Genomic DNA, 15,047 nt, shown 5'->3' on the forward strand with positions numbered 1-15,047 from the left:
TGCTAAATCGTTGTTGTTGTTATTACCACTCCAATTATAATTATTGTGGTTATTATTATTCCTATCAACATCGTTATTACTATTATTATTTCGATTATTATTATTACTATTATTACGACGGTTATCATCATTACTGTTACATTATTGAAATTATGGTTATATTAACGTAATTGTAATTACCGATGCTTTAATGAAAGAGATATTATATATATACATATGTACATAACACATGAGAAGAAGGAGAAGGAGATGAAAAAAAAAAAATATTAAAATACATTATAACTATTGGTCTATATCTATATTATAAGAATACTTGTTTTGAATAAACAACGAATCATCGAGAATTACCTTCTCGCAAGCTAGTCTGTCTGTTTGTCTGTTAATTCATCATGTCTGTGTCTGTTACGTCTGATCGCCGCAATTGCCATCTGCCCTTTGACGTCTAGAGTCACGCTCCTACTTCACGTACCTAAACGAGGCGTCGTTTCACACTGCGGCAGAATCGCGTAATGCGGTATCGGCAGCGCGAATTGCACTTTACTGGAGAAAGAAAAAAAAAAAGAAAAAAAAAATCCATTTTCCGTGAATTTTGAAATTTTTAAATAGTAATTCCTGAACGTATTTTTGACACTCATATAATTCAGGCGCAGTGCTGCAACGGTATAATCTGTTGGTACGTGAACGTATGTTTGTATTAGTATACTTGGACCGAAGTGCGTCCGGGCAAATGGCACTTAAATCCGTCTATTCCTCACATTATTCCGCTCCCGATAAAAGAAAAGAATAGAAAACAAAAATGAGGGGGAAATTAAAAGGGAAAGAAACGATGGGGGAAGGAGATAAGAATATAAAACGAGGTAAAATATCGATAAAGAAAAAAGAAATAAAAAGAATGCTATGTATAAAGTATCAATCTAATCGAAACCAGTACTCTAAACATTGTATATGGATAAACTATGACTTTATTTGTAAGCTAGCGTCTACATGATTCTAACACACTTATCCACGTATGTAAAACGATTAAATAAACGTGCGGTTAAAATTCTTGTTTAAAAAATAACCATCAGTATATATATTATTGTATACATATATATTTATAAATGTGTATATATATATATATATATACACAATACATGTCAACAATTATACTATTCCTCGGACAATTATTATAAGACCTAAGTGCAGCGTTTTTCAATCAACGAAAATATCGTTTACCGATATCGAAAGACCTTCGTCAACTTTGTCTCTTGGATCGTACAGCGTCGAATGTTTATTGGCGACAGGGAAGAAATGAAAAATGAAAACGCAACGTTTTAGAGATCGAAAATAGCGCGGCTTACGGTCCGATGAACCGCTGCTTGCAGTTCTCGTTAGGTACATAATAATATAGAGGAACATCGCGAGAGGCAAAGTTCCAAACTAAAGCAATATTTGAAATTAGAATTGCTCTGCATTTATGTGTTATGTATTATATCGTTCCGCCACCCTGTCCACTCCCCCATTCTCCCGCTGCAGTACCGCGTGTGATTAATTATATTCAACTAGTTTGCCAACACCGAAATCATACACGTATATACATATGTATTATGTATACACGTAAGGCTGCAGCACGTTTATACGGAATATGGATGCCAATTAATTCCACGCTTACACACCCTGACGCAAAGTCTGCACAGTGGGATTAAAATATTTTCCCAGGCCTGATGTTATTCCAGTGGAAGTTGTTAATTTGATAATAAAATTCAACTCAAGGGACAAATCCAGGAACTCCAACCCTGATGATTATTATATCTTACGGTAATTCGTTACGCGCTGATTAGTTAACGGCATTATCATACATTACGATTATTTCGATTGAAGTAATTACTGATTGCAAGATATAAAAAAAAAAAAAAAAATTTCTGCCTTACCTTTCTACACTGTTAGTTATATCATACCAAGTCTAATTTTTTCAATTACCCAAAGTGGCCAGATGGACTATATTCAGACGATTGTTATACGGTAAGTTACACCGCAGGCTGCCATATTCTTTCATTACATAGATGAAATCCATAACTCCGACTCATCGCTAATTGCAGCAGCGTTAATTAGGAGCACATGTCTTAAAAAGTCCTCGCGTCATTTACATTATATATGTATGTACAATTATTTATATGAAATAGAAAATTTATAGTGTCATTATATCGCAAAGTCGATGCAATCTTGGCTTCACTCGATCTCACTTCATAATGTACCTTCCGCCTGGCGGTTCCGTTCTGGAATTCGCGAGATCTCCGAGATTTCCGGTGTCGCTAGAAATCTGGTCGTAACTGGCCTCGGGGCTGTTGTAATTTCCGAGGGCCATATCAATCAAAGAGAAGCTGCAGGCGGGAAACATCCTCGTACAGTCGCGACCCTGGTGACCGGCGCGATGCGCCGCGTCGTAGGTGTGATGCTCCGGGGGTTCAAACGAGAAGACCCTCTTCAGTGGCAATCTGGAAAAGGAAGTTTGATTAATGGGAGGACAATTTTCCGTCGGTCGAGTGAATTCTCGACCGATGAATCGGCGAATAATCGATCCGGATCGGCGCGGTTCTCGACGCTTCTGATGAGCGCGACACAAAAGTCTGCGCGAGGGTAAAAAAACGGGAAAAATGAAGAAGAAAAAGTCGATTGGACGACTCTCTGACGAATTGTTCGACACTGTACGTCGCGCGGACAAATCGGGGATGAATCGCGCTGAAATATCGGCAATTGCCTTTCCGGCGTGATCCTCGGTGCTCCGAACTTCTAATATCCAGCAATATCTCAGTTTCATCCGTCCATCAGTCTGCCCGCCGGATAGATCCTAGCAATCGAAAACGGCACATGGAAACCGGCGGCGTATAAAGCCGAGTCGACCGGGATTTGGAGCATTTTCAGGTGTAAGGTGATTCGGAAAGTCAAGCTGGCTAGTTTTCAATTTACTTTTTATGGTGCAGCCTGACGCGCCCTTCGATTTAAAATTAACTTGGGACCGAGTTAATTAACTTTCGCAAACGAGCAGTGCGTCTATCTCTGTGTGTTCGGGTGTTCAAAGGAACGTTTTCTTTTTTTTTATCAAACGCGTATCAAAATTACAGTGGAGCATCTCAAACAGACTGTCTCAACCAAGTACGAGGTCTTAACACTGATATTTATAGATAGGTACCTATTTTATTTTTTCTATTTTCCATTTTATTAACACTTTAAAAAAATCGAAAAATTTGTTGTTTCTTTTCACTTCTAAACGGCTCGACTATAAACTACGTAAATACTGATTCTTGTAGGAAATTTCACGCTCCATAAAAGACTACTGAGATAGAATTTTCCCAACTCTAACCAATTAAGAGATATTCGCTCAGGAACATTGAGTCATCTCGAATATCTCTTAATATACAAATGATTTTCATTACTAATTTTCATCTATCAACCAAAGTAGAACATCCAACTTACGAAAAAGTGATTCTCATCATTTCCTCGATCAAGGTGTTCCCTTTGGGCATCAATCGCTGCGACGCCTCGCACAGCGCTCTTAGCACGCAAGTTCTTCCATCGAATCCCATTCTGTAATCAGACGAGCTCAATGTTATTTGTCTGTGAAAAAACTGGGTTGAAAACAATGTTAGGCGATAATAATTTTTGTCGATTCGTATCCGTTTAGTGAAATAACGAGCAGTGAAAAATAACAGAGAGAGATCTGACAGTGAGCGCAGTGTTCCACTTTTTTCTTTTTTTATCTATTCTAATACTCTGATAGATGCTGTGGCTTCAGCTAAAGCCTTGGAGAATTGGATTCACCACAGAGTTGATACCGTAATAACCGGTTTGCCGAGCGAGTAAGCAAGGTCGTGATAGTAAGACGCGACATGTCGAGCTTAGGGAATTATAAACGGTAGAATCTCGGAAGTACTAATTCGAGCAGTTTCTTGAACGACGCGGTTACATATGGAGGTATAATCACGGTCCGCATGATTTCCCATAAACCTTAAACGAGCCGACCTTTGCGGTTGAAATTTGAGTTTAGAATCAGCAATTTCCCAGAGCGTGTGTACCATTAATTCTAATCACTCGACTTCTCTCGGGTGTCGCAGGAGATTTGAGAACTTCGGAAGGGGATCACTGCCGGCTGTGAACGGCCCCGAAATCGCGACACACGTATCAAACAAACAGAGATATTTCCTGGAAGTGTATCGCGATCGGTTCGCTGATTCCAGTCTGTTGGACGATAAATTTAAAACGTAATAGTCCAAGATCTCGTCGGAGGAAAAGTTGCGATACTTTTACGTCTTCGGGCGCAATCAGGAATTTATCAAGCTTGTTTACTTCGCGATTAGACCGTGATGATCCGGTCGATTTTACGTCGAGTGTCGCGTAAAATTGTAGGAGAAAAAAAACCGTCTTCGCAGGAGTTTTCGAGTACACTTGGAACTTGACGATGTTTCCAAATTTAAACTGACAAAGCCTTCCTTGCGGTATAATTTCGAGTCACTACAGACCTATTTGCCGGCTACGATTGGTGGAAAATAATTATCGCGATGCGGAATTTGCTACCCACGCAAATACGATTTCAAAGTGTGTTAAATGGGATTTTAACGATCGCAAAGACTTCAGACTGATGACTGTTTGTATATTCGAGCCAACGGAGAGAACATACTGCAGGGCTGCTTGGGTCAGACTCGTCAACTTGCAGTATTCGCGAGGTAAGTTGAATTCGTCGAATACATCTAGTCGAGAGAGCCGAGCTTTTACTTAGCGAACTGTTGAATAAAATCGAACGAATGTCTTTTCGCTTGACCACGCATTTCGAAAGTGTTCTTTTGGGATCTAGTGAGATCCTGCCGACTCGAGAAAGAACCCGCATCCGCTTACTTCGTCAAAGAAAAATACCGACTCCTTGAAAAAAATCAGTTCTCTTCAACATGTAGACATTTTTACGTGTAAAAATTTTTGGAAAGATTAAGTTTTTCCCAAATTGTAGCACGACGAATAAACGGTTCAATGAATTTCTGGTCTCGAGCAAAGCCTCCTACGGATTGCCAAAACGCGGAGGTGAAAGTCTTTCCGTGAAAAAATTCACCCAACGCACACTCACCTCGCATCGTATTTTGCGAATGGCTTAACAGCATCGCGCGGATGTTTACCACGCGTATATATCGAACCGATCCTTCACTATCTCCGAAATTCAAAGGACTCCGGCTCAGCAGCTCAAACTCCCCCGTGGTATACGCATCGATACTTACACCGAAGAGACGGTGATCCTCCAGAGGATTCACCCTCGTAGTATTCGGGATCCCTCGGCTTACTCGAATAATACGAGCAAGCAGAACTATTGCATACAATAATCGTGCCAAGATTGGCCCAAACACCGAATGCAGCCTCCAATCAACTCCGAGCACAACCTAATTTCCCCTTAAGCATTTGCATCGGAGCCTTCGAAGGATCCGGGCGCAGATACCTTCGGATCCTCGAACTCCGACTGAAATCCTCACTCGGCCAGAAGCTCCGCCAGTCGGGATACTCGCGTAAGCGTCGTCGTTTAGAATTCAGACACCGTTGCATCCAGCGGTGGTGCAAGAGCGCCTTGGGATTGTTCGGGCGGTCGGTGCGGTCGAGGGCGTCGGGACGCCGCTGGGGTGGCTTTTGGGGGTTGAGGGTCGGGGGTCGGGGTTTCCCGGGGCACGGCGCCGCAAGAGACTGTTTCTGAACATGGCTGGCAGGCCATTTATTCCCACTTCCACCAGAGCTTGCAGCGACTAGGGGAAATAGTTTCCTCTATTCTGGGCTGTGGCCAGATTTATTTGCTCAGGCGGGGGTCGGGGGTTGATTATTTTCGCCCGGACCTTGTTCCCCGAAATAAGGTCGTTTCTAGGGTCGACGTTCAAGGGTCGTCTTACAGCCCCGCTTTTCAGGCTTCAGACTTTTTCCACGAAACGAACGACGAAACGATCCACGCCCTGAAAACGCCTTTCATACCTCGGGTCTCACCGGCTACACCGAATCTTTGATTTCCCTTTCGAGCCATTAATTACCTTATACACGATTGGTAGGTATGCACGAGCTTTTTCCCGAGGGCCACGCTCTCACCAGTCGGCTAGCCGCGAGTCCTCGAAGCCCCGGATTGATCGGATCGACCGCGTGCAATGGTTCCTTTATTTTTTAGTGAAAATTTACTTCCACCCGTCAGCCCCGCGCTCTCCCCTTTCCGTATACCTCTGTCAGCTTACCCGGGAACCCATGAATATTTACAGAATGATCAAATTACTTTCTCGATAATATATGTATACCGAACGCGGATCTGCTGCTGCGAATATATCTGTACCTACACCGGAATATCTACACCGACTAGACAAACCGAGTAACGGAATTAAAATTCGATTATTCCTAACGGATTTAAAAATTCAATACAACGATGTAGTCTATAATTCAAAACTTCATTTATTCCGTCGTTGAACGTGTACCCGATTCATAATAGACCGAATTAGGAGGACGAAAAGCTCGCTATCCACGGTAAGTGTATTTGAAGTGTAAAATATTCAGCCCTAGCTCAGCTCGGGGGAAAATAAGATTTTCTTCCTTATATTCGCGCGTGTAACCTTATACGAAGATTGGATAATATTTCAGGGCGAAAATACGATCAGCGTATCCCAGAGGACGGATGATGATTAAAAAGTTATCAAGGATGTCCTGACTATGTATAAGCGATAACTTCGTCAACGCGATTATGGTGATTTCGGGACAGAGCCTAGCAGCTTGAGGCTGCGCCGCTTGAAGCAGCGAGGCAATTAAAAAGACGAAGCCGAGGCGCGACGGTTCAAATTCAAATTCAAACGTCTTTGACAGAGCCGTACCTGAAATTCAATCGAACAGCAAAGGGCCAGGCTTCGGCAATTTCGCGTCACGAGTGAAAAGCTACCCGCGGGTTACTGATTAATATGCATATCCCGGAAACTATCGTTCACTGTCATCCCACCTTCTCGGAATATAAAGCACCTTCCAATTACTCAGATGCAGGTATACGTGTAGAGATCTTTTCTCCATTATAGATTTACCTTCTCAGCCTTAGAACTGGTTCTTCGACTTTTTCATTACAGGTATCTATCAAAAATCAATCAATCCCAGCGGAATTGTTTTCGATGAGGTTATAATTCCCGCCAATCTATCGACTAATCGATAAAGCGGTGGGATTCCGCACGTTGGACGAAAAATTCTCGATAAATTAAACCAATAATAACGACAATGACGATGAAAGATAAAACATAACGTTGCTGTCGCGTTTTAAAATTGATTTGTAGATCAATCCAGGAATGGATGTCACGTCAAGTTCACAACGAACGTTCGAATTAATTCAACGAATTAAAGACTCCGGTCACAGCAAAAGAGTGATAAATTCCATAGTGGCGAGTTATTTTCGAAAGCTTCTGAGACGCTGGATGCCGCATATTTCACCTGTCAAACTTTTACCGTCATGTTTACCATCGCTTACGGTGGCCGAAGCGTTGAGGAAACGAATTTAAAAAAAAATAAAGTTACCCGGCTAGTGTATAAATTAAAAAGTAATTAGAGAGGGTATGGTTATTTTTACACGTTATTATTTATTAACGTCAGATTTCTGTGTTCTATGGATAATTAGTGGATTAGCTGAGGTTTTCTGTACTCACGCGTTCATTATCACCTCCAACTTGTTGTAGAGATCCCTCCTGTGTCTTCTGTGCACGTAATACTTGTCCGATTTGAAGTACCTCTTCGGACTCGATACGTAGTACTTCCTGTCATCGTTCCAGCTCGCGTACTTCAGGTCGTTCGTGTACCCGTCCTTCGGATCCTTGTAGGCGAACTTCCCGGGGACTAACTTGTCCTTTCTGAAGTTGAGAAAGGGCTCGAGGGCGGGCTTGCTTTCGTTCGGCAGATCGTAGGAGACACCCCAATTGAGGCCTTCGGTGAAAATATTGTCGGAGGTGATGGTGTGCACGGTCATGCAGAGAGCGATCTGAGTTTCAACCGTTGATGATTAGCGCTTGTTCAATTCGCGTCGAAGCTTATTTCCGAACGGTTTTACTCACGGAAAAACTTGAACCCTCCGGAAAAACCACGTAGCGCTTTCTCCTGGAGAGGAGCTTTTCTCCGGAACCGCCGTCCGCCGATGAGATAAAAATGACGCCGAGGAGACCGAGGAGAAGAAACATCATTCCATTTCCGGTCATGTTTGCCTGTAAAAAAGGATCCCGATATAGTTGCCAGCGGACGGATGAGGTCGTATAATTCTCGGTCGAATCGTGTTTTATGGACCGAGTTATCTTGGGAGTTCTTCTAAATATACAAAGACAAAGGGGCGCGGGGGTTTGTTCGCCGTTTCGCGAACTCCGTAGGGGAGAAACGCGGGCGGAATCGATACTTGGAAATCTTTGTAACTCTCGGCATTAGTCTCCAGCGCTGAAGCGATGTAGGATGTAACGTACCGAGGACACAGTTTCACCCTTCGAGAAAAATAGGGAGTTGGAAATCTCTCGTACCTACAAGGCTAATAAAAGCATTCTGTGCCCGCGAAATTTAAGCTCGTGCGTTGTATGCGGGATTCGCACGTCGAACAAGGTAGAACCTGCAGGGAACAAATTGCAGATTCTCGACGCCTATCAATCGCGAATTTACCACTTCGAGCTTAGCAGACCCAAACCGCCAACCCCTGGCCGCGACTTCTCGCTCTGTTCAAAATTGCCCCACATTCCTCCCTGCCATTTTGACTCCGTCGATCAGCCTTTTCCCTTGAATCAAAGTCAACGCGCGTCGCGTCTGACGAACGGGAGATTTTATTGCCATGATCGAGTCGGAGTTTTCGAACGTGGAATTTCCACCGTTACGCCGAGGCGTCTATCGTTTCTCAACTAAACGGAAACTCGAAGAAATACATTCTTACCACTCGGCAACGTTTCGCGAACAGAGAACACTTTGATCTCGAGAAGTGAGGTACAATTAAGAAAAAAAAAATAAAAAATACGGATGTTTCCAAGACGCGAGGCAGGAAATCCCGTGCATATGAAGCGGAATTATACGGTCAGTTTTAACGATTCAAGTTCGTGTCGAAGGGTTACTCACCGAGCCTGCGGACACTGCGAGACGCCGCTGGTGCAACACTTTGCTCGTCTGTGACCCGTACGCTGGAGTTAAGATGTAACCAGAAACTGACCCCCGTATTAGCGTGGCGTTGGTAACCGAGTGGTTCTGTTTTCATAAGAAGTTAACGGGACATTTTTTAGAGAACTTACGAGACGTTAATTAACGATACTGTTACTGTCTGACGTAAAGTTAACGGTCAAGATCAATGTCGTTTATTTCTGGACACGTAACACAGGGTTGCGCATCAACGAATTCCGTGCGCAATGTGACATGTGGCATGATTTAGGTACTCGTCATTCGCGACAATGAGAAAAATTTTAGTCGTCAATTTTTCACCGTACCTAAAGTCGTTGAGCTTGGATCGTTGCGGATTTAACGAGAGCAGGTTTCTTGTAGGTAACCTGCTGTTAAATCGGAAAGTGTGATTTTGCAAACAGATTTTACACATCGTATAACCAGACAAACTTGATCTACGTAAAATGTCTCGTTACCTTGAATTTATGGAGAATCGTATATTCTGATTCAGTAACAAAAGTGTCGTTACTACGGTGACGGAATTTCTCATATCCATAGTAGAGGCTTGGACCATTTAAGGAGTTGTGTGATGATAAAAATGGAAAGACTGTTTGAAGTTCTCGATTCATTTTCTTTATTCATTGTTGCATAAATGATGTGAAAAACCGTAAGTTTATATTTAAAAAATCAGGCTAAGTGTGCAAATTTTGATCAAACGATAATAAGAGTTCCAGTATAGAGAACGGACATTGATATCTCAGGTCGCAATCCTTCTTCGATTTATACGCCAAATCGTATTCGTCCATCTCGTTTTCCGACCTCGCAACATTGCTGTAACAAAACGCACAAGGCGAATATTATTCCATCGCCATGCCAGTAAAGGCGCAAGAAACAAGACAAACAAAAAATCTGACAGAACGAAAAAACAAAAACGCTTTCGACTCACCTCAAAAATATTCTGAGCATATCCTCCAAAAATGAAACCCCTGGAGGTGAAAGAACGCTTTGTGCCTCGCAAATCGTCCTCAGTATACACTCCTTGCCTGGCAAACCTTGGCTGCAACGGGATAGGAATTTTTCAACGTTTTCACTAACGTACCGAATAATTAAACGTCACTCACGTTGTAGCCAATAGTACATGTCGCCAACATCGAAACACTGTCCCCCCATCCTCACATTCTTTCCAACAGTTTTCCGCGCCCGCGTTTTAGATCGAAATCAAAACTGCCTGACACGAAATAAAAAATTACAATCCTTATTATATCGCGTGTCTAATGGTATAAGGTCGTATGCATCAATTTTGTTTTTTTCTTCCAAACGCCTTGAAAACTTTTGATCGACGTACTCCATTAATGAACATGATTATTCTTCATTAAGTTCGTCATGAAACCGACAGTGCTTAGGACCTTTCATCGATGATTGATCCATTCCACAATTTTAACGATTTCGAACGTTTCCTCATCTTTTTCTTGTAAATATAAAGGAGGAAAAAAATCCACCTTTTTACCTTTACGTGTGGTAATTGATCGTACGATGGTGCATACGTCCTTGTACCATTAGACACGCGACATTGATCGCGGCAAAATTATCTCGATGAATGGTCGACGCTAGCATGCATCGGCATTTGAATAGCGAATCGGGCCACTGCGGTTTTCACGGCAAACGCATTCGGGTATATAAATGAATTTTAAACGGTCCATTAAACATTATGATTGCTGTATTACGAGTACCTCGAGTACAGCGACAAAATAGCGAGACTTATCGTTAACGTTACTGAAAAAAGCTAGGGTGATTCGTTTCCCATTGCGTTGCGGAAACTCTCTGATAAAGTCAGACTCTTGCCTGAGTGACCGGCTGTTCAATTATTAAAATTTTTCGGGTTATGAAACAAGACGGGTTCGTTCGTTAATCTAGAAGACATCGGTGCGATAGGATAAGGGAAGAATACAAGGTTAGCTACCGACTTGATATAGTTCGAGAAACAGACACGTTGGGTTGGTCTTTAAACTCCGAGTGCATGAACGCTCACCTGTCGAGAGCTGCTTCGTAGGTGGAGTACAAATCCCTTTTCTGGCGACGATGCACTCGCCAATGCGAAGAAGGCCTGTAGAACCTCTTCTTGGCGGAAATCCGATTCTCAGCTCCCGAAAAACGTTTGTTGTTGCTCGGAATCGGCCAAATTACGTCGAACTCGATGATCACGTTAGTCGGTGGACTCTGCGTGAACTGGAGCGCTTTAACGATGGACAAGGTTGACTGGAAACAGATCGGTTTAAATGGAAATAAAAACATGTAAGAGGGGCATTAAAACTGTCGTTGATATTTCAACAAAACGACAAACGGTCTCTGAATAATTGAACCGTAGTTGACAGAATTTCTCTTGTAAACAATTTCCCCCACGTTAAATTCAGACAATTAAGATCGATCAAATCACGTCACTCAGGTCGTGACAATCTGGGAAAGCTCTGATTTCCTTTTCTGATTATTCATCATTGTCCGTTGCCGCAGGAAGCCTGAATGACTCGATCGATTCGATGGCGTTCAAACTCAACCCCGAGCACACAAGACTGCCGGATGTCACGAGGCTCGGAATCAGTCTTAACTCACCACGAAAGCACTACCCTCCGGAAAAGCAAGGAATCTTCTCTTCCTGGACAGAAGAACCTTATCCCCCTTTTCGTACTCCCGAAGGTCACGATCAGGGCTCGTCATGTTTGTCGCCTGCGTGTTTCCGTCGCTTCCTTCTCCGCGACACAACACCCAAGCGATCGATGCGTGAATCAATAAGAAAAAGAGGAAAGCCTTCATCGCGAGAGAAGAGAGAGCTTGTCAACCTCGACGCAACGTCTCCTCCTCACACACCCGCCTGGAACGCAAACCGGCGACTTTGCTTCCCTCGAAAATACCCCGCCAATCTCCTTCCTCCTTATACCCGGACTATTTACCGATCGTGATGTTTGTAGACCCAGTTAACGTGTCGTTCGGACTTTCCCACCGTTTCTTACCTCGTCTCGTAGGGTTGCGGGCTTCGCCGTATTAGGACGATGCTCGTTATTTTCGAGGAAATCGATTATCCGGCGATTTAGCCTCCCCGAGTCAAGAGGGTGAGTGAGGAAACAAAAAAATTACGGAACTCGCCTCGTGCGATAAAAAAATATCGCATCGCACCGAATCTTATTTTCAGTCTAAATCCAGAATTGTCGAGCGGAATTCCTCACGACTTCTCCGTCGTTCTTGAAAACCTTCTTCGAAATTACGTTTAAATTTGATTTCCAAGATTACGTCTCTCAGAAACTCACCGAGCTTGCAGCGCTACCGGGAGCTTTCACGGTGAGACAAAAGAACGACATAAACTTACCGCGATTAGCCCGGTCTTGATTGTACTAATTTCCTGAATTTTCACCTGCAGCGCCTGGCGCGATCGGATCGTTTGAATTTTGATAATACCAAAAATGTGCGCATAAATTTTTTCAACCCGTTTCACGCGGCTCCTGCATAAGTCGCGCAATTCATTAGAATTAATTCGCGGTGTAACAGCCACTAATTTCCTCTCTTTCCTTCCCTTATTGCACCTCATTAAACCCTTCCCTTCCCTCCGCGAGTCGGCAAGCCCTCGGCATTACCCGAACCAGCACTTGTTTCAGATCGAGTGGCTTGTAGCGTCCGCGTAGGCACCGGATAAAAAGCCCACCTTGGCAGTGAAAAATTAAACAGAGCGCGTCGTTTCGCGCTATGAAAATAACGTATAGCTCCCGAAAACCAGCCGCCACGAGGACGTTAATTTTCTCAGCGTGGCGTACTAACAACACACCGATTTACAACAGAGCTCCGTTGCAAATTAAGAAGATTTCTCACCACGTCGACGTACCGTGTCCCAGCTCTAAGGTACCTGCCACACTAGTCCTCAACCCTCGGGAGACGCACGGCTCGGCTGCAAGGGTAGCTAATTATGGTTAATTATGATTAATACAGCCCTGCCCGCCTCACACGTGGCGGACTTTGCTCGAATAAGAACATCAGTACCGGGAGACAGGATCTAGTCACACTTGACGTCACGCGCAACAGCTAACATAGTTTCGCAAGAGTTAAGTGATCCAGTTGAATTCGATCAATTTCACAAATACGAAGATGATAGGTGCAGCTGGACAGAGTGACGCCATTATGCTCCGAAAGAACTTTATTTCCAAGGCCCACTTCGGATCACCAATGACCAGAAATTTTTCACATGTTTTATTTCCTTCTCCTGAAACAGCGTTAATTGAGCACAGTGAGAATCCGTCGTTGGCATTGCTACATTTGTCGCGAAGTACTCGATCCTCGAGCTTCGAGGCAAGTTTTTCTTGTAAGAAAACACGTTCAATTTGTCGGTAAATTCGAGGGGCGATCCGTCGGGGCGTTGCGGCATGTGAGGAGGAGCCGGGCAGGTAGAAAATCTCTTCTCATATGTTCTCGAGACAAGTGGGATACAGCTGGTCGCAGTCCTCGTCTGATTGTAAGTGGGCTCTTTCGTACCGAGTCATGGGATCCTCGTGGAACGATCCTCCCGGTAATCTAGAGGAATAAGTGGACTTTGGGTCGCGATCTGGGAGAACACGGTCAAAGAAAACGGCGCGGAGGGTCGAAAAGACAGGGAGCAAAAGAGCAGAGCGACTTACGTGAATATCGAGTGCATCATCTCCCTCATGAAGCTCCCTTTTCCAACGTCAGTCGCATTTCGTCGGCCAGCTCTGCAGAGCGCCTTAAGTACGCAGGCTCTGCCGTCCTTTCCTTGGCTGTAAAGAGACAGATTTTCAGAGCTTTAAAAAGCTCGCTGGAACTACAAGAAGGGGCGCTCTCTACGCTTCAAGAACACTTGCCGAGGTGTCGCAAGAGCACCGGCTGTGTTTGGAGCCATCCGTCTTACGGCGCGGTGCGGTTCGACCGATATTATAAATACAAAACTACGGCCAGCCACCACCGAGCTCTTTTTTTCTCGGCCAATATTCTCGGCGGAAGAGAACTCGAAAGAGAGAGACTTGAAGTGCCCATCGGAAGCGGGTATTCGCTCGTCTCGTAAGTGTGCCTTGACTTCCAAGGTTTCCGAGCATTTGTTTTCGATCCGCGTGTCTGCCATGAGAAGGGACGTGCGAGTGAACTGATGGGGGATGAAACTTACGGTCAAGGAAAAGTATGGCGGGGCTTTCGACTTCTGTTTATCATTCGACATCGCGAATTGAATAGTAATGTTATCGCACTCACGCCTTGAGCAGCATCTCTATCTTGGGATAGAGTTCTCGTCGACTCCTGCGGTGATAGACCTCGGCTGGCTTTCGATGGACCCCAGAGTTCCTGTGAGGCAATTGCCAAGCCAGACCGGCAGTCACGCCCATGGTGAATATTCCTTGAGGCTTTGCGTAGGTACCGATAGTCATACAGTAGATTAGCTGTGAGACAAAAACGGCGGATTATAGAAAATTGGCTCACGGATGCTCGCGGTGAGTTCGGCAATCGACGTACCTGAACGTTGCTGCCTTCTGGAAAAATGAGGTATCGAAACGGTTCGCCGAGTTTGTCCACCTCTCGTTTTGGACGCGGTTGATCGGTACCGTTGACGAAGGATACGCTGGTGTAAGCCGCGACGGAAATTTCGGCGAATACTACGAGCAGTATTAGTGAAGAGCCGGGACATTTAACGCGCGGCATTTTTCTTTCTTTTATCAATATGTTTATTTTTATTTAACGAACTCGCGACACCTTCGAATCAGCACAACACCGCACTTGTTTTGGGCAGCTTCGTTTGCCCGAGAGAGCGAGGTTACTAGAGGATAGACAGACGGCTGGACGCGGTAAGTGAGACAGTTACAACGGTACCGCAACCTCGGCCATGTTGGCGTTACCCTGTTAATCAACTCTCACAATAAACCAAACTGGCGAATCGATTC

At 44.1% G+C, this 15,047-nt stretch overlaps 3 protein-coding genes across 3 annotated transcripts; all 3 read right to left on the bottom strand.

Annotated features, from left to right (window-relative positions):
* Window positions 1–601: 601 nt before the first annotated feature.
* On the bottom strand, window positions 602–9,171 carry LOC124307195 (uncharacterized). Its single transcript, XM_046768643.1, has 5 exons — window positions 9,091–9,171; window positions 8,061–8,207; window positions 7,659–7,987; window positions 3,454–3,564; window positions 602–2,474 (listed from the first exon to the last, which is right to left on the bottom strand). Exons 2-5 carry the CDS (start codon window positions 8,199–8,201, stop codon window positions 2,219–2,221), a joined length of 837 nt encoding a protein of 278 aa, XP_046624599.1. The 5' UTR covers window positions 8,202–8,207; window positions 9,091–9,171; the 3' UTR covers window positions 602–2,218.
* Window positions 9,172–9,749: 578 nt separating this feature from the next.
* LOC124306876 (uncharacterized) lies at window positions 9,750–12,004 on the bottom strand. The gene is made up of 4 exons (XM_046767985.1): window positions 11,734–12,004; window positions 11,156–11,382; window positions 10,073–10,183; window positions 9,750–9,957 (listed from the first exon to the last, which is right to left on the bottom strand). Exons 1-4 carry the CDS (start codon window positions 11,932–11,934, stop codon window positions 9,819–9,821), a joined length of 678 nt encoding a protein of 225 aa, XP_046623941.1. The 5' UTR covers window positions 11,935–12,004; the 3' UTR covers window positions 9,750–9,818.
* Window positions 12,005–13,315: 1,311 nt separating this feature from the next.
* On the bottom strand, window positions 13,316–14,892 carry LOC124306862 (uncharacterized). The gene is made up of 4 exons (XM_046767959.1): window positions 14,623–14,892; window positions 14,365–14,549; window positions 13,782–13,898; window positions 13,316–13,677 (listed from the first exon to the last, which is right to left on the bottom strand). The coding sequence occupies exons 1-4, from the start codon at window positions 14,806–14,808 to the stop codon at window positions 13,566–13,568; spliced, it is 600 nt and encodes a 199-aa protein (XP_046623915.1). The 5' UTR covers window positions 14,809–14,892; the 3' UTR covers window positions 13,316–13,565.
* Window positions 14,893–15,047: the final 155 nt, after the last annotated feature.

The sequence above is a fragment of the Neodiprion virginianus genome, chromosome 6, assembly GCF_021901495.1.
Source record: "Neodiprion virginianus isolate iyNeoVirg1 chromosome 6, iyNeoVirg1.1, whole genome shotgun sequence".
Taxonomy (NCBI): Eukaryota; Metazoa; Arthropoda; class Insecta; order Hymenoptera; family Diprionidae; genus Neodiprion; species Neodiprion virginianus.